Source organism: Crinia signifera, chromosome 1 (assembly GCF_055691185.1).
Source record: "Crinia signifera chromosome 1, ASM5569118v1, whole genome shotgun sequence".
Lineage (NCBI taxonomy): Eukaryota > Metazoa > Chordata > Amphibia > Anura > Myobatrachidae > Crinia > Crinia signifera.
Window position 1 is genome coordinate 60,829,702 of NC_139217.1, and position 26,260 is coordinate 60,855,961.

Sequence of the window (26,260 nt, forward strand, 5' to 3'; positions counted from 1 at the left end):
GTACTGGTACCTCGTACAGGGACGGAGGTGGTACTGTCTCCGTGAATTGTTGTCAGTATAAGGACATCCCTCTTGTCCTTATATTTGACCAACAACATATTTTCGGTGCATATTCCCCTGCTTTCACCCCTTCTCATTACTTGGGCAATGTGCGTTTTTGGGAGGCCTCTTTGGTTCTTGCGCACAGTACCGCAAGCTGCTGTACCTCTTGAACCAAGGGCCTTAAACAGGGGGATGCTGGTGTAAAAGTTATCCACATATAGGTGATAACCTTTATCCAGGAAGGGGTGCACTAAATCCCAGACAATTTTTCCACTAACACCTACGAGGGAGGGGGGGCATTCTGGCGGTTCAATTCTTGAATCCTTTCCTTCATATACCCTAAACCTGTGGGTGTACCCTGAGGTGCTTTCACACAGCTTATACATTTTTATGCCATACCTTGCCCTCTTACTGGGAAGGTACTGGCGGAATTTAACCCTTCCTTTAAAATGTATAAGGGACTCGTCTATGCAAATGAATTTATCTGGGATGTACATCTCTTCAAATTTGGCACTGAAATGATCAATGACCGGCCTGACTTTGAATAGCCGGTCAAAGGTGGGATCATCTCTGGGTGGGCACTGTGCATTATCGTTGTAATGCAAAAATTTAAGGATCGTCTCAAATCGAGCCCGGGGCATGGCCATACGGTAAAATGGGGTGCTGTACAGAACATCTGTACTCCAATATTGCCTAATTTCTGGCTTTTTTACTATGCCCATATGAAACACCAGACCCCAAAACGTCATCATCTCTACTGCATCTACAGGGGTCCACCTAGCAAATGATGACGTGGGGTTTTGAGCAATAAACTGCTGGGCATATAAATTAGTTTGGTCCATTATTAAATTTATAAAATCATCAGAGAAAAATAATTTGAAAAAGTCAATTTCTCTGAGACCTGTGGAATCAAATTGGATTCCTGGCATGGCCAAAAACTCAGGAACCTGGGGCTCAAAATTGTCTGGTGGTGGGGTCCATACGAGATCAATTATTGGGGGGTGGGTCTCAGCTGCTCTACGGGGGCGTCTTTGAGGGGGTCCCTCATCACCAGAGGAGGAAGAGGAGCTTAAGACGAATCCTTCAAATTCCCCGCTTGCATCACTGGCTGTGTCAGAGTCAGAGGCAAGCATGGCATATGCCTCCTCCGCTGAATACATTCTTCTGGATGACTGGGATGACATTTGGGATGCCATTTTTATTTTTGTGTTACTGGTAGTGAAATGTTTCAACACGTGTATAGTGTAGGGGGGGGTACAAACTTTATTTCAACCCGGGGGGTATGTAGTGTGTAGTGTGTATGTAGTGCAGAAAAAAAAAATACTTTATACAAAAAAAAAAAAATTGAAGGGGTTAAAAAAAAAAAAAATTGAAGGGGTTAAAAAAAAAAAAAAAAGGTCCTGCGCCAAAAATTGAGCACAGATGTTGGTCAGTAACGTCCGTCACTGAACAGCGCTCAAAGGCAACAGGAATTTGATAAAAAAAAAATATATATAGATCAACCCTGTGCCGAAAAAGATGATCAGTGATGTACGTCACTGATCAGCGCACAGTGGCCACAGGACACCCACAAGATCACAGTGTGTGTAAAAAAAAAATTAAAAAAAGACCCCACAGCACACACAAAAAAAAAAAAGGTGATCAGTGATGCGACACTGATTACCAGTGAGGGGCAGCAGGTGCACAACCTTTGGTGCAACTGACAGTGCAACTGGCAGGTATATATATAAAAAAAAAAACCTCTGCACCCCCAAAAAGTTGCTGATCACCTCAGATATAGTGATCAGCACAAAAGGCGGGGGCAGCAGACACAAAATTTAGCACTCTCTATCACTATCTCTCTCTATCTCTCTATCTCTCACTATCTATCACTCTATGACACTGCAGCAGCAGCACTGACAGTTATATATATGAAAAATAACCCCTGCACCCCCAAAAAGTTGCTAAGGGTGCACAAAAGGGGGGCAGCAGACACAAAATATAGCAGTCTCTATCACTCTCTGTCACTATCTCTCTCTATCTCTCTATCTCTCTATCTCTCACTATCTATCACTCTATGACACTGCAGCAGCAGCACTGACAGGTATATATATATATAAAAAATACCCTGCGCCCCCAAAAAGTTGCTGATCAGTTAATTTATACTGATCAGCACAAAAGGGGGGGCAGCAGTCAGTTATATAAAAAATATATAGCACAATCTGTCACTATCTCTCTATCTCTCTCTCTCTATCTCTCTCTATCTCTCTATCTATAACTCTATTACACTGCAGCAGCACAAAATATAGCACTCTCTGTCACTAGGCCTCTCTATCTCTCTCTATCTCTCTCTCTCTATCTCTCTATCTAATAACTCGCAGCAGCACAACACAGCACAACACAGCACAGGATGTCACAAGAAGAAGCAAGATCCAGGCAGTGATCAGGTAAGTATTTAGCAAGGTTCTGGTCAGTAAATGGCGACAGCTGGGCACGGTGACCGCACTGCACGCTATTCCAGACCGGAATGGCGTCTGCAGTGCAGTCACCGTTAGTTTAAACCCCCCTCCATGGCTGTGATTGGTCCGTCGGTCCGACGGACCAATCACGGCCTTTGGGGGCGGGCGGGGTGAGGTGGGGTGACACCAGTGTCACCCTTACACCCCGCGGTGATTGGTGCTGTACTTTACAGCACCAATCACCTCCGATCCCGTGTCACCGGCGAACGTTATTCGCCGGTGACACAGAAAACGCTGTAATTGGCTGTTCACACTGAACAGCCAATCACAGCGATCGCCGACGGGGGGGCGGCATCGCAGCCCCCCCTGGGCATGCAGGGACATGTCTGCTGTCAGGGACAGCAGACATCGTCCCTCTGTCACTGCATCTCTAGACGCAGTGACAGTTAGAAGTCATGACGTATATATACGTCATGTGTCGGGAAGTACTTCCCGGCCATGACGTATATATACGTCAAATGTCGGGAAGGGGTTAAATATACCATACATGATGTGTATTGCATACACTCATATCCTGTGGTGATTCTAATTAAATTAATTAAATTTAAAATATAGTAGAAATAATGATAAAAAATTGAAACTCAATAATAGTCTGTCAGTGTAACATTATTATATTTAAAAAAAAATGTTGTGTTGTTATAATATATTGTGATACAAGGAATGTGACACGTTACTGCTGTCTTCCATATAATATGAAAGACAGAGCTTTAGAGCCATTAAAACAATATGGACTGGACCGAGTAATGAGAGATACACCTGCACATAATTATCTGATGGGTATAAGACCATCCCCCAGCATGGAACTCCCCATTCCTGAATTGACAAAGCCGCCTGAGCGCGGCGAAACGCGTCTTTGTGAGGAGTACCACTTGATTAATTGCAGCTAAGGATCTGTGGGGCACACCAGCGGCACCTGACCGGCAACATCAACCGGCTATCTGGTCGCACCTTCCCCCCGGGAACCCGATCCCTGCTGCAGACATCACCGGCTGACACAGCGCATCTCCCCACAGCCTGCTGCACGTACGGAGGACTGTGTTATCACCACCATACACGAGAGCCGAGTACGGGCTCACTGCAATAAGGAGGTACAAGCACAGGAGCCGGTGTACTCCTAACTGCAATCGGCGTGCTGGCCAGAGCAGTAACTGCATAATATTGGACACCGCAAAGCAACTTGCCTGACGTACCTATCCATTTCGTGGGAGACCGTGCCACTCAGCATTTACAGCTCAACGCTACTAACCACTGTTGGGCATCCCGCACAGGGCAGAGAGTAAGAGATCTGCTTGCCCCTATTCGATCCAATCTGGGATTCTATTCATCATTGCCCACACTACCATCGTGTTTTTTGGAAAAAATCCATACCACTTGTGGGACTGTAATATCGGTTCTACCTCAGCAACCACACCATCCAATCGGGACTTGGTAACTATTTGTTACATATTTTACCCTTATGGAATTGCATTGAAATGGCTTTTTAGTATATATATTTTTAGCTTTTTTGCATGCATGCAAAGTTATTGTTTTATACTTTCGTGATTTGTGATATGTTATGTGTATTGTTTATTAAATTATTTTAGTGTACAGAAGGCACCCACTGGTTTTCCTTTTTGTAAAGCTTCTCTTTTTGAGGGCGGCAACCCTCTACCACAATGATTTTCAACCTTTTTACCTTGCGGCACACTAAATAAGATTTTAAAATTGCCAAGGCACACCATCAGATCCCCACAGGGCAAAACACATTCCTCCCTCTCTACCAGAAGGCAGCATTCTGTACAATACACAGCACACTTGCCCCTAGCGCTCAATAAAACCCTGTAAATTTGATCCATTCTATAACATGCCTGTTAGAAGATTGGTTGCTACTTTATCTCTCTCCGCAATGCATTACATCTTTCCCATTTTCCCCTAATGAAATCGAAGCCCGCACCTAAAAAAAAAATAGAATTTTGTGATCTGCAACCTCTGAGCTCCTACTGCCTCAAAAACACACCGAAGCTAAGGGATCGATGCCCTTGCCATCGATAGTGGCATACTATGCAATGGATGACCATCAAGTTTTTTTTTTTTACCTATAGATGGTCATCCATTTTCTTTGTCTGATTGGCCTGTGGGCCATTCAAGGTATGGGGACAGGGCTTCTATGGTGTTGGGGCCAGAGCTATGCACCGTGTCCTGGCCACTTTTGGGAAAAAATAAAAACCATGTTTATGCTTGACATCGAAGGCGGGAAACAAGCTGGTTCTTCCCCATCAATGGCAAAGCTATTTAACTTCAGCCATAAACTATCGATGATTTTGAATTGTCGATGGCCATCCCTAGTAGTTTACTAAGATGGGAGTTCAATTGAAGATGGGATGTTTACTATAGCAACCAATCCGATTCTACTTCATATTAATTTAGCACCTTCTATTGAAGATGGGATGTTGCCCAGATCAACCAATCAGATTCTACTAGAACTCCCATCTTAGTAAATTTACCCCTAAGTTTTGTATTTGGTGGGTTGGACAGACATTGCAATGGGTAGTATAGTGGTAACTGAAAGATAGACACTGCCTTCCCTTTCCTTATTACTACATTAGAACTTGTACTGACCATGACAATTCTTGTGCTTTACATACAAGAACTGGAGGGAATAACCTATACACAAGGTTACCTGCATTATACAGTATGTAAAGAGTTTGCTCTGCATGCTAAACACGTGGTGATATGACCTTGTCCTGTGTCATGCTACACAGTTTAACAGATTTTACAGCCAACTAAAGGACAGGCAGATTTAAAGTGAACCCATTATTAATAATCCACATTCGCTGAATAGCAGATAATACATGGCTTCCATGTCAGCCATATGTTCTGGAATGCTTACCATTCCGATTCATTATGGTCTACAAATGAGACAGTGGAGGCTCATTCTGCCAGCGTACTGGTAATTAGGAAACGCCTTTGGAAGAGTGATGAGTACGCTCACACTCAGTCTGGTTCTGTTTACTACATTACAGTCAGTGGCGTAACAACAAATAATGTGCCCCCCACCACCGTGGGTTCAGATATAGGCAGGGGGAGGCGAGGTGGTACTCCGTACCCGTGGAGCATGAAGTGGCGGCGGGGGCGGAAACGGAAGGGTGCTGGGGGACCTGGTGCAGCGTCCAGGACCTGAAGCGCTGAGAGCGGACACTGCGGACGGACAGCTGCGTCAGAGTTTGCAAATTCAAAAGATAGGCCGCTGATTGGCTGAGAGAGAGCGCACCCTCAGCCAATCAGTGGCCTCGGTCGCCGCTGTCTCCGTCCACCACAGTGTCCGCTCTCATCGGCACTTCAGTTCACTGAACACTGTCGCTTCACGCTGCCCAGGTACAGGCAGCGTGCAGGGGCGTGCGGCAGGCGGGGGTACATAACAGTAGCGCCCGCAGACCCCCGTCGTGGTGTCTGCGGCGCTATAGTTATGCCACTGATTACAGCTGTGTACACACAAATGTAATATACTGACAATTAGAACCATGATAATATTTATTTTATTCATAGTCAATAAATATCCCCTTTTAACACATGAATGTATTTCGATATTTCAAATAATCAAAAGCTGTCAGAAACGTTCCGGATGTTGTGCTATACCACATCTCTGTGATGTAGAGAATTTTTATTTGTTTTGCAATTACAAGACTAAACTTCTAAGTGGAGAAAGCGGGTGTGCAGCGGGTGTTCTAGCACTAAACTCCATTATGTCGTTTTCTTTCTGTACACAAGGAAATGGAGCTGCTAAAATAGTCTGCGTCACTGCTAGGAAGGTGTGTGCACATACGGCGGTATGCGGGGTTGTTCCTCAAATAGTCTACCATCCACCTGCCCCCCAGGACTTGTCTCTTCTTGGGCAGCTACGGAGTTAATGCCAGGATACACAGCTTAGCCTTTCATGCCATAGTTCCGGTTCCTGGGTTCAGCAATCCATGTATTAGGTCATTTCCTTTCTTAAATGGCTTTAGTTTTCCTCTTCTCCACCAAATTCTTCAAAAAGTATTCACCTAATAAATGTACGAGAATCACTTTTGTTAAAGATCGAGTGTTTCCCCAGCATACACCTAATACATAGATTTGAAAATAACACAGTGGACAGATGGTACAGAGAGTAGTTCTATCAACACGCATGAAATGCTAGAACATTGGGGAGGGGGGTGATTCAGAGGTTGGCACGTCTACAGAAGCAACTGCATCTTTCTGCTTATGTGGCTGCATAAATGATAAAACCTTGCCATCTGCCACACCTTCCGACCTTAAGGTGCCCATACACAGTGCATTTTGCCGGTGCGATGCGATCTAGTACAAAAAGTACGAGCTGCACATACTTTTTGTGCTGTGTGATGTAATGTGAGCAGGAGTGCGCATCACATGGGCAAATGCGCCGTGTATGGGCACCTTTTGAGTTAGATCCTGGCATGCCCCCAGCCCCCCTCTACAGTGTATGAATCTTCCGGCAATTCTAATATGTGACCCCAAGCGGTAACAAACGGGACACATGCACAGTGCATCTTGGAAGCATTTACAGATTTAAACAACTGACAGTTGTGCACAATGGTTTCCTTCAGTCCATCTCAGAATTCATTGTTAGAAGACCAATAAAAGCTCCCACAGCCCAGCTCCAGACATACGTTGGGGTAAATTTACTAAGATCGGAGTCTATTGAAGATGGGATGTTGCCCGTAGCAACCAATCAGAATCTACTTATTTATTTAGGACCTTCAGGAAGATAATATAATCGGATTGATTTCCCATAGCAACATCCCATCTTAGTAAATAAATCTCTGTATCCTGGGAGAGGGCGGGGTCACGGCGGCGTGTGCGTAGAGGAGGTGGTCTAAGCTCCCCGGAGGCTCCATGCTGGATCGTTAGCTTCCCCACGCGAGCCCCCCGCCGGTGTACCGCGTACATGTGAGCAGTACCTTGTCCTGTGAGTCGGTGGCCGCTGATCCCCCTTACAGCTGACCTCTCCCTGACGCTGACGGGCTATAGCGGTGGCGTGCCGGGAGCTGGAGCTCAGACGGACGGAGAGAGGTGACGTCAGAGACGCTCCCAGCGACGTTTCCAACTCCGGTGCACCCTGGGTGCTGGGACGCGCTGTCCACGCTGGTGAAGCAGCGTTCTGAGGTCCCCCAGGAGAGAGCGGGGAGCTCCATCCATTACGCTGCCCTGGACAAACATTCGACCAGGTAGAAAAGGCTCCCTCCTGACATAGATACTGGGCTGTGCTCCCCGGCTGGCTGAGCGGGTCTGACTCTCAAGGGCAATCTGGTTCTTTATCCAACGCCAGATAAATACAACGGAGCTGGGCCAGGTAGGGTGCCTGAAGGAAATACAAGGGTGCCAGAAGGAAAACGTTTGGGGGAAGATGATGGCAGGTATGTGCTTGATTTAACCTGTATAAATACTGATAAGCCCACACACATTGAACAGTATATAGACTGCCTATTGAGTGGAAAGTCAACTCGGGTCTAAGCTGTGGTTAACAGGAGTGTTTTCTGGACCAGCAAGGTCCCTGTGTTTGGAGGGGAGCTACCTGTCTGACTATATTGGCTTAAGAAAAAGCCGGGAGAGGTTTAAGCAGCCAATCAAGGATCCAGTGTGCCCCGGCTGGGATTATTCCTTTACCTGAACATGCCACTAATTAATTACATCGCTGGTGGTAATAATTCTGATCAACTGTATAAAGCCACTCCTGGCAACTAATAAGTGTGTGTGGTGAAGTGCAGTATAACAGACAGGGTCGGACAGATATTAAAAGCACTACCTGAATTAACCTCCTCCATCACAGTGACTGTGCAATCTTGGCCCCAAAGTATCCTGTTGTTGGGTCAGTGCATGGCTCTATATAAGGATTGATTGCGGGACATAGAAAGCCTAAACGCACTCCAAGTAGCTACCTCTCTTAAAACATAAATTCAGATACTTAAAGAGTATTCCCTTTACCAGCATGGGGAAAACTGGGCAGAATACAGCGGCCGCAAGACTGGAAAAGTTTGCACGTACACAAGCAAAAAATCCAACTGAATCTCGGGAAAGCACTCCTCAATCTACCCCTACAAAGGGGGGGAGTATGGCCGAACAGCCAAAAGAGGTTACTCTACAACAAGTCTTGGAAGCGATTAACACCTGTGAGTCTCGCCTAACAGAACAACTTAATAAAGTACAGTCGGACATTATGCTCCTGCGCGACGATGCGCAAAAGATTCGTGTCAGGGTATCCGAGGTGGAGGCCCGGGTATCTGAGATTGAGGACTCTATGGGCCCAATTCAGAGCCAGGTGAAAAACATGGCGGGCAAACTATCAGAGATCCAAAACAAGATGTCGGACATGGAGGGGCGGTTGCGCCGAAATAATATCCGGTTTGTAGGATTTGAGGAAAGAGCGGAGGCCAGTTCGCCTGAAAAATTCATAGAGGACTGGTTAAAACAAAATCTGGGGACTGAGGCCCTTTCCCCCTTTTTTACAATTGAAAGGGCACACAGGGTTCCATCCAGGGCCCCGATACCCGGTGGTCCTCCACGTACCCTAATCGCAAAAATATTGCACTTTAGAGACCGGGACAATATTTTGAGATTAGCAAGAACAGCGGGTGATCTCTCCTACAATGGGAAAAAAATCTCCCTATTCCCCGATCTCCCATACGAGGTTCAAAAGGAGAGAGCTAGGTATAGAGAGATAAAGGCAAGACTCCGAGAACTGAATATGAAATATTCTATGCTCTACCCTACAAAATTAAGGATCGTGACCCAGGATGAGACTAAGTTTTTTATCTCACCTGGGGAAGCTGCTGCTTGGTTGGACAAGAACCATCCAACCACTAGACAACTGGCAACTAGCTAGTACTGATTGAAGCCAGAGGTTGGAGATAAGGAGAGAACTGATATATTTATCTGGACATATTGGTTGCGGTCCTTTTGTTTCTCCCTTTTTCTTTTTTTTCTTTTTGTCATACCTTGAATATATGGTTGTTCCTCAGGGACTGGGAAAAATGATTAAATACTGCTTATTGTGTGCGCGGGCAAGGGGGGGGGGGTGGGGGGGTGGTTGAAAGTATAATAAATAATTAGGATATGTATGGGGGCCACCGGGGGGCTGGGCCTGCTTAAGGTGATGTGACCAATAGTAAATTGCCCTTAGCGAAAGTTGGAGGTTGAAAGGGATATTGGATAGGGAGGGTTTGAAGTAGGTATGCCTAGCTGGGTAGGTTATACAGGTAGGGGGGAGGGGGGAAGTGGGTATATGTTTTTTGTTGTCTGTCTATGTGATTGTGTATTGTGCATGCAGCCTTGTGAAATGGTGGAGTTAAAGATTGAACAAACATATAACTACAGTCGGATCCAAATAGGGATATCCCTAGATGAAATACAGAAAATGTTGTTAGGAACTATATTTGAGAAGAAATGGTGGGTTTTCTAACCTGGAATGTGCGCGGTTTAAACGAGAAGGTTAAGCGTTCCTTGGTACTTAAACAATGTAAGGCACTGGCGGCCGACATAATTTGTCTCCAAGAGACACATTTATATGGTGATAAAGTTTTGGCGCTAAGGCGTCCTTGGATTGGAACGTCTTTTCATTCTCTGTTTACCTCGTCCGCTCGAGGGGTTTCCATACTTATTAAGAAAAGTATTGCTTTTGAACTTCTTGCATCTAAAATAGACGACAGGGGTCGATATGTATTTCTTGATATCAATGTTGACTCTATTAGATATTGTATATTAGCAGTATATATACCCCCTCCGTTTTCCTACGAGGTCCTCAGATTGGCAGTAGACTTTGTCTCCGCACGTCCTGAGAGTTCTATAATATGCCTGGGGGATTTTAACGCAGTTATGAATCCTGGTCTGGATAGGTGGAAAAACAAAGGGGGATATGACAGTGGTAAGAGTAGGCTCGCTGAATTTATTACTGAAATAGGGTGGTGGGATGTATGGAGGGAGAGACATCCAAAGGTCAATCAATTCTCATGTTACTCCCCATCTCATAATACATTCTCAAGAATAGATATGATCTTCTCGTCAAAAAATTTGCTTAAAAATATCTCAAAAATAGAGTATAAAACACGTGGCATATCGGACCACTCTCCTGTGTTGATGCAGATAGATTCTGTTCTACAGTCAGGTTTCAGGTATTGGAGATTCCATCCTTCATGGCTGGCGCAATTTGGCAGCATAGAGGATATAAATGTTGAAGCTGATGAATTTTTTGAGGTTAATGCAGATACGGCTAGGCCCACGGTGGTCTGGGACACGTTCAAGGCAGTCCTTAGAGGGAGTCTGATGAAAAAAATTTCAATTTTAAAAAGAGAAACTCGAGAAGTAGCTTTAGTATTGGAAACCAAAATGGTAGAGAAAGAGCAGAGATATGTATCTGAAAAAACCGAACCAATCAGAATAGAATGGCTGACGGCACAACGAGAGTGGGTCGAACACCTTCAAGTTATGGCCAATCAGAGATTATTAAAACAGTCACATCAATTCTATCTGAATATTGATAGAGCAGGTAGATATATGGCCTATCTTTCCAAAATAGATAAACCCCCAAATATAATAGCAAAAATTTACTCAGACAAAGGAGACCTACGGATAACCCCATCCGAGATTGCGGAGGTATTTATGGATCATTTTAGGGAAGTATACCAATCCAAACTAAACTTTGGGAGCAATGATATTGCAAACTACTTAAGCAATATAGATCTGCCTAAATTATCTCTAGAGGATAGTACTCTACTGGACTCCCCTCTTACCATCCAGGAAGTAGAAGAGGTGATTAAGTCCCTTCCCTCAAATAAAGCCCCAGGGATAGATGGTTTGCCGGGAGAAATATACAAAAAAGCCGGAGGGAGCCTCGCTCCAAGGTTATTACATCTGTTCCAAGAAATGGAAACTGAGGGTAAATTAACCAACTCAATGTCAGAAGCCATCATCACGGTTATTCCTAAGAGCGGTAAGGACCCAGCCCAGGTCGATTCCTACAGGCCAATATCGTTGATTACAGTCGATGCTAAGATCTATGCCAAGATCTTGGCAAACAGACTCAATAAAGTAATCAGTAAAATTATCCATCCGGATCAAAACGGATTTATGTGTGGGAAATCTACTGCCATTAATTTGCGTCGAGTGTTCACATATATCCAGATGGCAGAGATATCGGATAGAAATGTCGCGATTGCATCTTTTGATGCTAATAAAGCCTTTGACTCGGTTGAATGGCCTTATCTGAGACAAGTGTTGATGGCTTTTGGGTTGGGTCCTAAATTTATTGATAGAGTACTTCTCCTATATAAGTCCCCTATGGCTAGAATTCTAGTCAATGGGTATATATCTGATTCATTCCCCCTACTGCGAGGTACTCGTCAGGGGTGTCCCCTCTCACCCCTGCTGTTCGCAGTAGCGATAGAACCAATTGCTTGTAGGTTGAGGGCAACTCTGGGTGAGGTGGGAATTGGTGGCAATATCATTTCTCTTTATGCAGATGATTTATTGATAGGCATGGCCGATTATGTAAATCAGCTTCCCGGTGTTATTGAGAATATTCAGGAATTCGGACAGTATTCAGGTTTAACAATAAACTATAGTAAATCACATCTACTTTTAACTAATGTACGGGGGAACGGGTTAGGAATGGGTACATCGGGCCTTCATAGTGTCGATAGATTTAAGTATCTTGGGATTATTATATCTAAAAATTCCGCCGATTTCATTAAGGACAATCTTGACCCTATAATAGATGAGATAAAAAGAAAGTGTAAAAGTTGGCAGAAACTCCCATTGACTGTAATCGGACGGGTAAACCTGATAAAAATGTCAATCTTGCCAAAGCTCCTTTATATATTGTTACAATCACCGGTCCCTATCAGGGATAATGTTTTTGGGAGGATCAACCGTGTGATCTCGTCCTTTATTTGGAGGAATAAAAATCCTAGAATAAAAATGTCCTCACTGAGTAGAGAACGACATAGAGGTGGCGTTGCGATGCCTAATTTTAAGTTATATTACTATGCTGCCCAGATGACCCATTTGGTAAGCTGGGTCAAAGAGGATGAGTGCACGGAGGATCTATCCAAATTCATATATAAAGCAGCCACGTTCGGATTCCCTTTGCAGGCAGTTTTGGCAGGGGAGGGAAATCGCAGATCCCCCCCCCTGCTTAAACAAGCCAGGAATATATGGAAATGGGTTTGTAGGAGAATGAACTATGAGGAAACTGATCCCGATGTGCTTATTTTTTCCCTTCCCCAACTTAAGAAATTAAATCTACAACAAGGTGGTATGATATGGGGGCAATATGGGATACAGACTATGGGACAGATTTTTGTAAATAATATCCTTAAATCCTTCTCCCAACTGCAGAGTGAATTCGACCTCCCTAAAAAGATGTTTTATAGGTACTTGCAACTGAGGAGTGCAATAGCTCAAAATAATAGGGACAAAACTATTAGTATAAAGGAAAACCCAATTAAAATATTTATCAAAAAGTTAAGTTGTAATAAACGGATTTCAAAGTGCTATAGGTTTCTGTTAGAAAATACTCAAAGTGAACAGCTGGGGGGTTTAATGTTGAACTGGACCAAGGATATACCTGAACTAAATGAAATAAATTGGAGACTTGCACTCTCGGCACCTGGGCAGGCTACTAGTTCTGCCAGAATCCAACAGATACAACTAAACATTTTATATAGAACATACCTAACCCCCGAAAGGATAGGTAAATTTGCCCAAAATACATCGGATAGATGCCCAAAATGTAAGAATAGGGGGTGTAAGTTTTGGCACCTTGTATGGGAATGCCCAAAGTTGCAAGTATTCTGGCAAGAAATAGGGAAAATACTGATTAAGTTGGGGATCCCAAGTGACTGTTTACAACCGTTAGCAATTATTATGGGGGTTTGGCCCAGGGATACAATGACCACAGATCTCAGAAAGCTTGCAATTAACCTTTGTGCAATTGCCAAAGTGGTGATCGCTCGCTCATGGATGGCCCAAAGTGGCCCGAGTACCCAAGCCTGGTTCAGCTTAGTAAATAGCACTATGGACCACGAGAAAAATATGTTCCTATCAAGGAATGCAATCTCTAAATTCTATGGGATATGGGGGAAATGGTATAACTCAAAATACAATAATGCAATAGAGTAGATTGGAATTGTATATATTCTTCACTATATATGTTTTTAGGTATATAATAGCTACAGATAGGTAGTCTAGAATGAGTGGTTTCCACCCCAACTCTTCAACCTTCTTGTATGTTTCTAAAATATTCTATAGGTTGTCTTCTAGTGTGTGTATCACAGAGTAGAATTTTTTTTTTTTTTTTTTTTTTTTTTTTTTTGTTAAGACCTTGCAAAAATAAGTTTAACCACTGAATGATGATAATAAGTAACAAGCGTAATTTACACAATATCCACTTAAGTTTGGACCCACAAAAATATTAATGTAACACCTGTTTTATATATAATTAGTAGGATGAGTCGACCACCCCCCCATATGTACGTAGGTCAGGTCCTACGATATTGGTATATGTATAATTAGTGGATAACTACCGATAAAACGGTGAACCATGAGAAGAACTTGTTTCTAGTAGGAATGTAGGATCCGGACTTATGGGATGTGGGGGAAACGGTTTCACTCACAATACAAATATGCACAATAGTAGATTAAAACTGTATACGTTAGGTATGTGTTTCTTAGTACTTGATAACTATAACAGCACCTTAGAATGAGTGGTGTTCCACGCTATTCTATAAAACTTGGTGAATTTTTTTTTTTTTTTTTTTTTTTGTTGCTTTTTTTTCTTATATATATATATATAGGGTATGTGGTACCTATTGACTATTTCACAGAGCGGGAACACTGAATGGCCAATATCTGTATGGTCAACACTGTAAGGTTATTAATGCGATATTTATACAATATTCACTTATATTTGGATTTAGGTCATTTTATTATAGAATGTACGTATAAATAATGGGATGAGTTGATCATTCCCCAATTGCAAGTACATAGACAATAGAGGGAAGGTATAAGTTGATTGGTAAACTGGGGGATCACGGTTATAATGTCATAAGAAAATATAGGCTGCTGCTTAATTAATGTATGTTTGTATGTATGTATGTTAGGTTAGTCATGTGATATTTTTGTCTACTTCATGTGTATCTGTTATTTGTATGTATAAGTCTTGTATAATTTTATATGAAATGTTTAATAAAGACGAAGTAAAAAAAAAAAAAAAAAAATCTCTGTATCCTAGGCCCAGGAGTGAGCTTAGAAGTCTGGAGCAGCTGGGAGAGCCTTCGGCACTGCCACTCTGCAGCGTTCAGGCACAGGGTCATATTACCAGTAAATAACACAGGCATTCCTACAGTGCATTTCCCCCAATACTTGCGCAGATACCTAGAGCGTCACAAATCTAATATCAGATCTCTCCTTTTGACATTAATCTTGTGCCCGCCACACGGGGGACGCCCCCAAAGCTGTGGTGAAAACTGAATACAAATAAATGACAGCTTCAGTAGGAGGTAACAAAGATTTAAGGGGGTAGTCAATTCTGGGTCACAACTGTCGGGACCTTGACCTGCTGGCCCGTTTATCAGCAGGTGGAATTCAATGTCCTGCCTGTCGATCGGTGAAAAGGGGGCGTGGCCGCTTAAACAGCCGTGGATCATCAAGATAGGGCAATTCTCTGCAAAACGGGCCCGACAGCATTGAATATGCACATATTAGCTTTTATTTCCCCCGTCGGAAATAGCGTCAGGGATTGAATACTCCCCTTAATAGTAAAAGTCATTAGTGCCACCTTTGCTGTGGATATCACAGGCCTAATCCTGCACTACAGGCCCTTGTTTCCAAGAACATGTTTAACAAGTGTCTGCTGCTTGTAAATTCCTCTAGAGCAAGAAGTTGGCATGAACAGAGGCAACCTATGCAATATGCCATACCTGCTTTGTAAGAGGATCGAACCAGAGGGCCACTGGCCGTGTACAGGAACCCTAACTGGTTGCCTATTTTCTCCCAGTGCTGAAACTTCTCTGGTGTGACGTATTCTTCAACCTGCAAAAGAGCAAAACATCAGCACAGTCTCCTGGTGCATCCGAGTCGCATTGTGTTCTGAATACGAATTTTCTGCATACAAAAACCATAAACATTTGAAGTTAGCCGGAATATCATGTTGGATGGAGCATTAACCCCTTCCTGACAGAGCCAGTTTTTGCGTTCCTGACAGAGCCCTTTTTTTCAAATCTGACATGTCTCACTTAAGTGGGGATAACTTTTTTTTGCTTTTACTTATCCCAGTGATTTTGAGATTGTTTTTTCGTGACACATTGTACTTCAAATTAGTGGTAAATTTGGGTCGATACAGTCTGTGTTTTTTTGTGAAAAATACCAAAATGTCGTAAAAAAATGGAAAATTTAGCAATTTGCAAAATGTTAAATTTTCTGCTTGTGAGACAAATAATCATACCACTCAAAATAGTTAATAACTAACATAGACCATATGTCTACTTTATGTTTCCATCATTATTTCAACTTCCTTTTAATTTTTTTGGACACTAGGAGGCTTACAATATGAATAGCAAATTCTCAAATTTTCAAGAAAATTTCAAACACTGATTTTTTTAGGGACCAGTTCAGTTCTGATGTGACTTTGAGGGACTTGTATGTGAGACACCCCCATAAATGATACCATTTCAAAAACTGCACCCCTCACAGTATTCAAAACAGCATTTTGGAAGTTTGTTAACCCTTTAGGTGTTTCACAGGAATTAAAACAAAGTGTAGGTGAAATTTCAAAATTTCATTTTTTTTGCAGATTTGCAATTTTAAAACATTTTTCTAAGGAACACAGTACATTTTACTAGAGAAATGTGACTAAAAATTGATTCCCCCAATTCTTTTGTTTTCATAAATATCCTATATGTGGCTCTAGTGTGCACGTTGACCAAACCACAGGCTTCATAATAGAAGGAGCACCTACTTGATTTTGGAGCCTCCTTTTTATGAGATTATTTTTTAGGCACCATGTAGGTTTCTAGGCACCATAAGATGCTAAAAGTTAGGAACCCCCCCACAAGAGACCCCATTTTGCAAACTACACCCCTCAGGGAATTCATCTAGGGGTATAGTGTACATTTCAAACCCCCAGGGGTTTCACCAATTGTGGTACAACTGGGCAGTGAAAATGAAAAATTATTTTTTTTACACAAAAATGCAGTTCTGGCTCCAAATTTGTCATTTTCAGAAGGTATGAAGGAGACAAAGCACCCCAAAATCTGTGCCCCAATTTCTCCCGAGTACGGCAATGCCTCACATGTGACCAAAAAATACCAGTTGGGTGCATGGCAGGACTCAGAAGGGAAGGAGTGATTTTTGGATTTTGCAGCTCAGATTCTGGTGGAATTTTGGTGGGTGCTATGTCGCATTAGCAAGACCCCCCAAGCACCAATACAGTAGAACCCCCCCACAAGTGACCCCATTTTGCAAACTACACCCCTCAGGGAATTCATCTAGGGGTATAGTGTACATTTCAAACCCCCAGGGGTTTCACCAATTTTGATACAAGTGGGCAGTGAAAATGAAAAATTACATTTTTTTACACAAAAATGCAGTTCTGGCTCAAAATTTTTCATTTTCAGAAGGTATGAAGGAGAAAAAGCACCCCAAAATCTGTGCCCCAATTTCTCCCGAGTACGGCAATGCCTCACATGTGACCAAAAAATACCAGTTGGGTGCATGGCAGGACTCAGAAGGGAAGGAGTGATTTTTGGATTTTGCAGCACAGATTTTGGTGGAATGAATGGTGGGTGCTATGTTGCACCAATACAGTGGAACCCCCCCACAAGTCACCCCATTTTGCAAAGTACACCCCTCAGGGAATTCATCTAGGGGTATAGTGTACATTTCAAACCCCCAGGGGTTTCACCAATTTTGATACAAGTGGGCAGTGAAAATGAAAAATTACATTTTTTTACACAAAAATGCAGTTCTGGCTCAAAATTTTTCATTTTCAGAAGGTATGAAGGAGAAAAAGCACCCCAAAATATGTGCCCCAATTTCTCCCGAGTACGGCAATGCCTCACATGTGACCAAAAAATACCAGTTGGGTGCATGGCAGGACTCAGAAGGGAAGGAGTGATTTTTGGATTTTGCAGCTCAGATTCTGGTGGAATTTTGGTGGGTGCTATGTCGCATTAGCAAGACCCCCCAAGCACCAATACAGTGGAACCCCCCCACAAGTGACCCCATTTTGCAAACTACACCCCTCAGGGAATTCATCTAGGGGTATAGTGTACATTTCAAACCCCCAGGGGTTTCACCAATTTTGATACAAGTGGGCAGTGAAAATGAAAAATTACATTTTTTACACAAAAATGCAGTTCTGGCTCAAAATTTTTCATTTTCAGAAGGTATGAAGGAGAAAAAGCACCCCAAAATCTGTGCCCCAATTTCTCCCGAGTACGGCAATGCCTCACATGTGACCAAAAAATACCATTTGGGTGCATGGCAGGACTCAGAAGGGAAGGAGTGATTTTTGGATTTTGCAGCTCAGATTCTGGTGGAATTTTGGTGGGTGCTATGTCGCATTAGCAAGACCCCCCAAGCACCAATACAGTAGAACCCCCCCACAAGTGACCCCATTTTGCAAACTACACCCCTCAGGGAATTCATCTAGGGGTATAGTGTACATTTCAAACCCCCAGGGGTTTCACCAATTTTGATACAACTGGGCAGTGAAAATGAAAAATTACATTTTTTTACACAAAAATGCAGTTCTGGCTCAAAATTTTTCATTTTCAGAAGGTATGAAGGAGAAAAAGCACCCCAAAATCTGTGCCCCAATTTCTCCCGAGTACGGCAATGCCTCACATGTGACCAAAAAATACCAGTTGGGTGCATGGCAGGACTCAGAAGGGAAGGAGTGATTTTTGGATTTTGCAGCTCAGATTCTGGTGGAATTTTGGTGGGTGCTATGTCGCATTAGCAAGACCCCCCCAAGCACCAATACAGTGGAACCCCCCCACAAGTGACCCCATTTTGCAAACTACACCCCTCAGGGAATTCATCTAGGGGTATAGTGTACATTTCAAACCCCCAGGGGTTTCACCAATTTTGATACAAGTGGGCAGTGAAAATGAAAAATTACATTTTTTTACACAAAAATGCAGTTCTGGCTCAAAATTTTTCATTTTCAGAAGGTATGAAGGAGAAAAAGCACCCCAAAATCTGTGCCCCAATTTCTCCCGAGTACGGCAATGCCTCACATGTGACCAAAAAATACCAGTTGGGTGCATGGCAGGACTCAGAAGGGAAGGAGTGATTTTTGGATTTTGCAGCACAGATTTTGGTGGAATGAATGGTGGGTGCTATGTTGCACCAATACAGTGGAACCCCCCCCACAAGTCACCCCATTTTGCAAAGTACACCCCTCAGGGAATTCATCTAGGGGTATAGTGTACATTTCAAACCCCCAGGGGTTTCACCAATTTTGATACAAGTGGGCAGTGAAAATGAAAAATTACATTTTTTTACACAAAAATGCAGTTCTGGCTCAAAATTTTTCATTTTCAGAAGGTATGAAGGAGAAAAAGCACCCCAAAATCTGTGCCCCAATTTCTCCCGAGTACGGCAATGCCTCACATGTGACCAAAAAATACCAGTTGGGTGCATGGCAGGACTCAGAAGGGAAGGAGTGATTTTTGGATTTTGCAGCACAGATTTTGGTGGAATGAATGGTGGGTGCTATGTTGCACCAATACAGTGGAACCCCCCCACAAGTCACCCCATTTTGCAAAGTACACCCCTCAGGGAATTCATCTAGGGGTATAGTGTACATTTCAAACCCCCAGGGGTTTCACCAATTTTGATACAAGTGGGCAGTGAAAATGAAAAATTACATTTTTTTACACAAAAATGCAGTTCTGGCTCAAAATTTTTCATTTTCAGAAGGAATGAAGGAGACAAAGCACCCCAAAATCTGTGCCCCAATTTCTCCCGAGTACGGCAATGCCTCATGTGTGACCAAAAAGTGGCAGGACTCAGAAGGGAAGGAGTGATATTTGGATTTTGCAGCACAAATTCTGGTGGAATGATGGTGGGTGCTATGTCGCATTAGCAAGACCCCCAAAGCACCAATACAGTGGAACCCCCCCACAAGTGACCCCATTTTGCAAACTACACCCCTCAGGGAATTCATCTAGGGGTATAGTGTACATTTCAAACCCCCAGGGGTTTCACCAATTTTGATACAAGTGGGCAGTGAAAATGAAAAATTACATTTTTTTACACAAAAATGCAGTTCTGGCTCAAAATTTTTCATTTTCAGAAGGTATGAAGGAGAAAAAGCACCCCAAAATCTGTGCCCCAATTTCTCCCGAGTACGGCAATGCCTCACATGTGACCAAAAAATACCATTTGGGTGCATGGCAGGACTCAGAAGGGAAGGAGTGATTTTTGGATTTTGCAGCTCAGATTCTGGTGGAATTTTGGTGGGTGCTATGTCGCATTAGCAAGACCCCCCAAGCACCAATACAGTAGAACCCCCCCACAAGTGACCCCATTTTGCAAACTACACCCCTCAGGGAATTCATCTAGGGGTATAGTGTACATTTCAAACCCCCAGGGGTTTCACCAATTTTGATACAACTGGGCAGTGAAAATGAAAAATTACATTTTTTTACACAAAAATGCAGTTCTGGCTCAAAATTTTTCATTTTCAGAAGGTATGAAGGAGAAAAAGCACCCCAAAATCTGTGCCCCAATTTCTCCCGAGTACGGCAATGCCTCACATGTGACCAAAAAATACCAGTTGGGTGCATGGCAGGACTCAGAAGGGAAGGAGTGATTTTTGGATTTTGCGGCTCAGATTCTGGTGGAATGAATGGTGGGTGCTATGTGGCATTAGCAAGACCCCCGAAGCACGGTGAAATTATGAACCTAATAATCCATAGATGTGTGGTATATTTTAAAACACTCTTTTATACATAGGCCGGGTTTGTCGGGGCAAGTGTCACACTGGAAAATAGTTTGCTTTCTTATTGCCTTTTTATAGCAAACTTTGCACCTTTTTTGTGTCCTGCCCTTTTTTCCAGTGGAGGGGATTTCATCAGGAAAATGCTGCCCTGGTACAATACGGGGGCCAGTACTAGAAGTACTGGGGCCCTCTGCCTGCTGGTTCCCAAATATTAGGCCCTTTATGACTTCCTCTTGAAAGTGCATAAATGTCCCCCTCTGGCCGGTAGAACGGAATAGCACGTAAGCGTTATACAGTGCCATCTGGATGATATACACGGCCAGCTTCTTGTACCAGATTTTTGTTTTCCGCAGGGCACTGTACGGCTTCAGTACCTGATCTGAAAGATCCACTCCGCCCATGTACCTATTGTAATCCAGGATACAATTAGGTTTTGAGGTGTGGGTACTGGTACCTCGTACAGGGACGGAGGTGGTACTGTCTCCGTGAATTGTTGTCAGTATAAGGACATCCCTCTTGTCCTTATATTTGACCAACAACATATTTTCGGTGCATATTCCCCTGCTTTCACCCCTTCTCATTACTTGGGCAATGTGCGTTTTTGGGAGGCCTCTTTGGTTCTTGCGCACAGTACCGCAAGCTGCTGTACCTCTTGAACCAAGGGCCTTAAACAGGGGGATGCTGGTGTAAAAGTTATCCACATAGAGGTGATAACCTTTATCCAGGAAGGGGTGCACTAAATCCCAGACAATTTTTCCACTAACACCTACGAGGGAGGGGGGGCATTCTGGCGGTTCAATTCTTGAATCCTTCCCTTCATATACCCTAAACCTGTGAGTGTACCCTGAGGTGCTTTCACACAGCTTATACATTTTTATGCCATACCTTGCCCTCTTACTGGGAAGGTACTGGCGGAATTTAACCCTTCCTTTAAAATGTATAAGGGACTCGTCTATGCAAATGAATTTATCTGGGATGTACATGTCTTCAAATTTGGCACTGAAATGATCAATGACCGGCCTGACTTTGAATAGCCGGTCAAAGGTGGGATCATCTCTGGGTGGGCACTGTGCATTATCGTTGTAATGCAAAAATTTAAGGATCGTCTCAAATCGAGCCCGGGGCATGGCCATACGGTAAAATGGGGTGCTGTACAGAACATCTGTACTCCAATATTGCCTAATTTCTGGCTTTTTTACTATGCCCATATGAAACACCAGACCCCAAAACGTCATCATCTCTACTGCATCTACAGGGGTCCACCTAGCAAATGATGACGTGGGGTTTTGAGCAATAAACTGCTGGGCATATAAATTAGTTTGGTCCACCATTAAATTTATAAAATCATCAGAGAAAAATAATTTGAAAAAGTCAATTTCTCTGAGACCTGTGGAATCAAATTGGATTCCTGGCATGGCCAAAAACTCAGGAACCTGGGGCTCAAAATTGTCTGGTGGTGGGGTCCATACGAGATCAATTATTGGGGGGGGGGTCTCAGCTGCTCTGCGGGGGCGTCTTTGAGGGGGTCCCTCATCACCAGAGGAGGAAGAGGAGCTTAAGGCGAATCCTTCAAATTCCCCGCTTGCATCACTGGCTGCGTCAGAGTCAGAAGCAAGCATGGCATATGCCTCCTCCGCTGAATACATTCTTCTGGATGACTGGGATGACATTTGGGATGCCATTTTTATGTTACTGGTAGTGAAATGTTTCAACACGTGTATAGTGTAGGGGGGGGTACAAACTTTATTTCAACCCGAGGGGTATGTAGTGTGTAGTGTGTATGTAGTGCAGAAAAAAAAAAATACTTTATACAAAAAAAAAAAATTGAAGGGGTTAAAAAAAAAAAAAAATTGAAGGGGTTAAAAAAAAAAAATTGAAGGGGTTAAAAAAAAAAAAAAAGGTCCTGCGCCAAAAATTGAGCACAGATGTTGGTCAGTAACGTCCGTCACTGAACAGCGCTCAAAGGCAACAGAAATTTGATCAAAAAAAAAAAAAAATAGATCAACCCTGTGCCGAAAAAGATGATCAGTGATGTACGTCACTGATCAGCGCACAGCGGCCACAGGACACCCACAAAATCACAGTGTGTGTAAAAAAAAAAATTAAAAAAAGACCCCACAGCACACACAAAAAAAAAAAAGGTGATCAGTGATGCGACACTGATTACCAGTGAGGGGCAGCCGGTGCACAACCTTTGGTGCAACTGACAGTGCAACTGGCAGGTATATATAAAAAAAAAAAAACCTCTGCACCCCCAAAAAGTTGCTGATCACCTCAGATATAGTGATCAGCACAAAAGGCGGGGGCAGCAGACACAAAATTTAGCACTCTCTATCACTCTCTGTCACTATCTCTCTCTATCTCTCTATCTCTCACTATCTAACACTCTATGACACTGCAGCAGCAGCAGTGACAGGTATATATATATATAAAAAAAAACCTGCGCCCCCAAAAAGTTGCTGATCAGTTAATTTATACTGATCAGCACAAAAGGGGGGGCAGCAGTCAGTTATATAAAAAATATATAGCACAATCTGTCACTATCTCTATCTCTCTATCTATAACTATCACACTGCAGCAGCACAAAATATAGCACTCTCTGTCACTAGGCCTCTCTATCTCTCTCTATCTCTCTCTCTCTCTATATCTCTCTATCTCTCTCTATCTCTCTCTCTCTCTATAACTATATCACACTGCAGCAGCACAAAATATAGCACTCTCTGACACTATCTCTCTCTATCTCTCTCTATCTAACGCTATTACACTGCAGCAGCACAAGTTCACAACACAGGAAGTCACAAGTAACAGGATCCAGGAAGCATCCAGCACACTACAAGCAGTGATGAAGCAGGCAAGATATTTGCAAGGATCAGGTAAGTATTTGGCAAGGTTCAGGTCAGTATACTGTGGCAGCTAGGCACGGTGACCGCACTGCACGCAATTCCAGACCGGAATGGCGTCTGCAGTGCAGTTACCGTTCGTTTAAACCCCCCTCCATGGCTGTGATTGGTCCGTCGGTCCGACGGACCAATCACGGCCTTTGGGGGCAGGCGGGGTGAGGTGGGGTGACACCAGTGTCACCCTTACACCCCGCGGTGATTGGTGCTGTACTTTACAGCACCAATCACCTCCGATCGTGTGTCACCGGCGAACGTTATTCGCCGGTGACACAGGAAAACGCTGTGAATGGCTGTTCACACTGAACAGCCAATCACAGCGATCGCCGACGGGGGGGCGGCATCGCAGCCCCCCCTGGGCATGCACGGACATGTCTGCTGTCAGGGACAGCAGACATGTTGAAACTGTCACCGCGTCTATAGACGCGGTGACAGTTACAAGCCATGACGTACATTTACGCCATGTGTCGGGAAGTACTTCCCGACCATGACGTAAATGTACGTCAATTGTCGGGAAGGGGTTAAGGCTGGATGTATGAGGACACCACTGTAGAATCGGTTTAGCACAGTAACTCATTATCTCCATGTTTCCTTTGTCCTCAGTAATCTTTGACCAGGGAGTCTGCGGCATGCAGAGGAATCTTCTATGTAATACAGTCCACAGTGTTAGGGTCATAGATTATTACCTTAAGGTGCCGCTTTGTCGGCTGCATGTACTGGCCCAGCGTCAGACAGTCCACATCTGCTTCTCGCAAAGCTGTTCAAGTACAACATACGAGATTATATACCAGTGTATGATCAGGTGCTTGTAGTAACATTATAACTATAGCCACCAACATTTCACATGGGGATTGTAGGGACATTTAAAAAAAACAGGGAATTACAATGGGCCAAATCTACATTTACACACACACACACACACACACACACACACACACACACACACACACACACATATATATATATATAATCAGGTCATTTTTTTTCAAGATCACAATAGTGGTTGGCTTCCAGCTAATAATTTCGCATTGTACTGCAGCACCCTGGCCAGACGCACACCGCGCCCCCTCCAGTGCATAGGACATCATATCTTCAGTCACTCACCTGTCATTGTCTCATGGACCTGCTCATCCGTCTCTCCCAAGCCCAGCATGATGGAGGTTTTTGTGACAATGTCAGGATGAACGTGTTTGGCGTGTCTCAACACACTCACAGACTGCTCAAAATTAGCACGTGGGTCACGCACCTGCCTAGGAACATAATGCAAGTGATGTCACACAAAGAGTCATTATAACCATAGCTCAGTCTTTCATCATTGTATCAGTAAAATATCACAGTACACTAGTGTCACGGTACAGAACCAAGAGCCAATCACGTTCACACTTATTAAGTCTACAGTAATCAGACATTATAAACAGTAGGCCGTAACGTCACACTGCCATGTCACCTGTTACCTTATTACAGGTGTCTTACATCCGCCAAAGGCACGTGCAAGGTACTCAGCTCTCCAAATGCTGGTGCACCATAAAGACCAGGGAGCTTATTCTGGTTGATTCGCGTCCACCAGACGCCGCCTTGAGAATGCCAGGTCGCCTGGAACCCCACCCCTCCCCACACACAACGTACGCTCGCAAGGGCTGCGAATGGATGATTTACATAAACATCCATCCGCAGACTGTGGGGGAACACCCACATCATTCGATGTTTGTCGACCATCGAATGATGTGGAAGGCCCACACACATCTAAGGTTACTCTGAGATGTGCATGGGCATTTGGAAGGAAGTGGGCGGGCAGCTGACATCCGATGATGTCCATGACGGGCGATTTTCATGGGTACTCCCAGCGTTTTCATGGGACCGCCCATGAAAAGCTGGGCGTTCCCATAGGCGTGACTATCCCACGCAATGTTGGGTGCGTGCACCCGGCGAACAATGTTTGCAAAATGCAGCTGCGCATACGCAAGACATTGGTCCCCATGTGAACGTACAGTCCGTGTATATTGGACCAGAATAACCCCCCAGGAGTGCAATTATTGGTGCGAGCATTGTAGATGTGTCCATCAAAACTATTATTTATCCCTATTTTAACAACCGCTACTTGCACCCCACAGATGAAGGGAAAGTCCCCGGCAGCCACTTGGGACCAATGTAATAAAAACAGAATACATTTGCTCCCTGTTTTGATGAGTTACAACTGTAAGTATTCCGACTTCGTCCCCAATGGTGGGGGTCTGCGCATGAGTGATAATGCACAATCCTCCGCAGCGAGTGCCTTCGTTGAATATTTCATTTGTTGGGGCGCTCACTGCCTGATTGACGGGCGGGGAGCATTCTGGGGTGGGCACCCGGCACTTCATGAGCGTGCCCATAGACACGCTGGGCGGGCAGTTGGGGCACAGACGTGCCCCTGCCTGCTAGGGGTGGGCCACTTAAGTCACATGACGTCAGCACCCACCTTCAAATCGGCCATCAGCGTTCATCTAAAAAGTAAGTCCTGGCTCATCGAATGATTTTCCTGTGCGGTTGCATGCGAGCAACGTACCAAGAGAATCCAGCCGGCGCTGGGGGGGGGGGGGGGCGCGCGTTGGCAGGGCGGCGTTGACCTGCTCTCTAGACAGCGAACATATGCAGCCTAGTGAGCAGGTCTGAATCAGGCCCAATGTGTCCAGGACTGTATTTCCTGGACAAAGCAATGCATTGTGCCATACGCTCCCATTCATAACATTCTGCAGTCCCACGCCATCTCTCCACATGCTACCCTACAGTAAATGGCTGACACTAGTCTGATTGGTGGATAGCTCCACAAATCAGCAGCCTGACAGCTGGCTAGATCCCACACAAGT

At 44.0% G+C, this 26,260-nt stretch overlaps 1 protein-coding gene across 1 annotated transcript in view; it reads right to left on the minus strand.

Moving 5' to 3' along the window:
- Nucleotides 1–6,036: 6,036 nt before the first annotated feature.
- LIAS (lipoic acid synthetase) overlaps nucleotides 6,037–26,260 on the minus strand; it is a 28,606-nt gene continuing 8,382 nt past the window's right edge. The window contains exons 8-11 of the mRNA XM_083158383.1: nucleotides 24,522–24,667; nucleotides 24,104–24,174; nucleotides 15,491–15,602; nucleotides 6,037–6,562 (exon numbers count right to left, since the gene is read on the minus strand). Of these exons, the coding sequence (XP_083014509.1) occupies nucleotides 6,510–6,562; nucleotides 15,491–15,602; nucleotides 24,104–24,174; nucleotides 24,522–24,667 (382 nt within the window). The 3' untranslated portion in view covers nucleotides 6,037–6,509. The remainder of the gene's footprint in view (nucleotides 6,563–15,490; nucleotides 15,603–24,103; nucleotides 24,175–24,521; nucleotides 24,668–26,260) is intronic.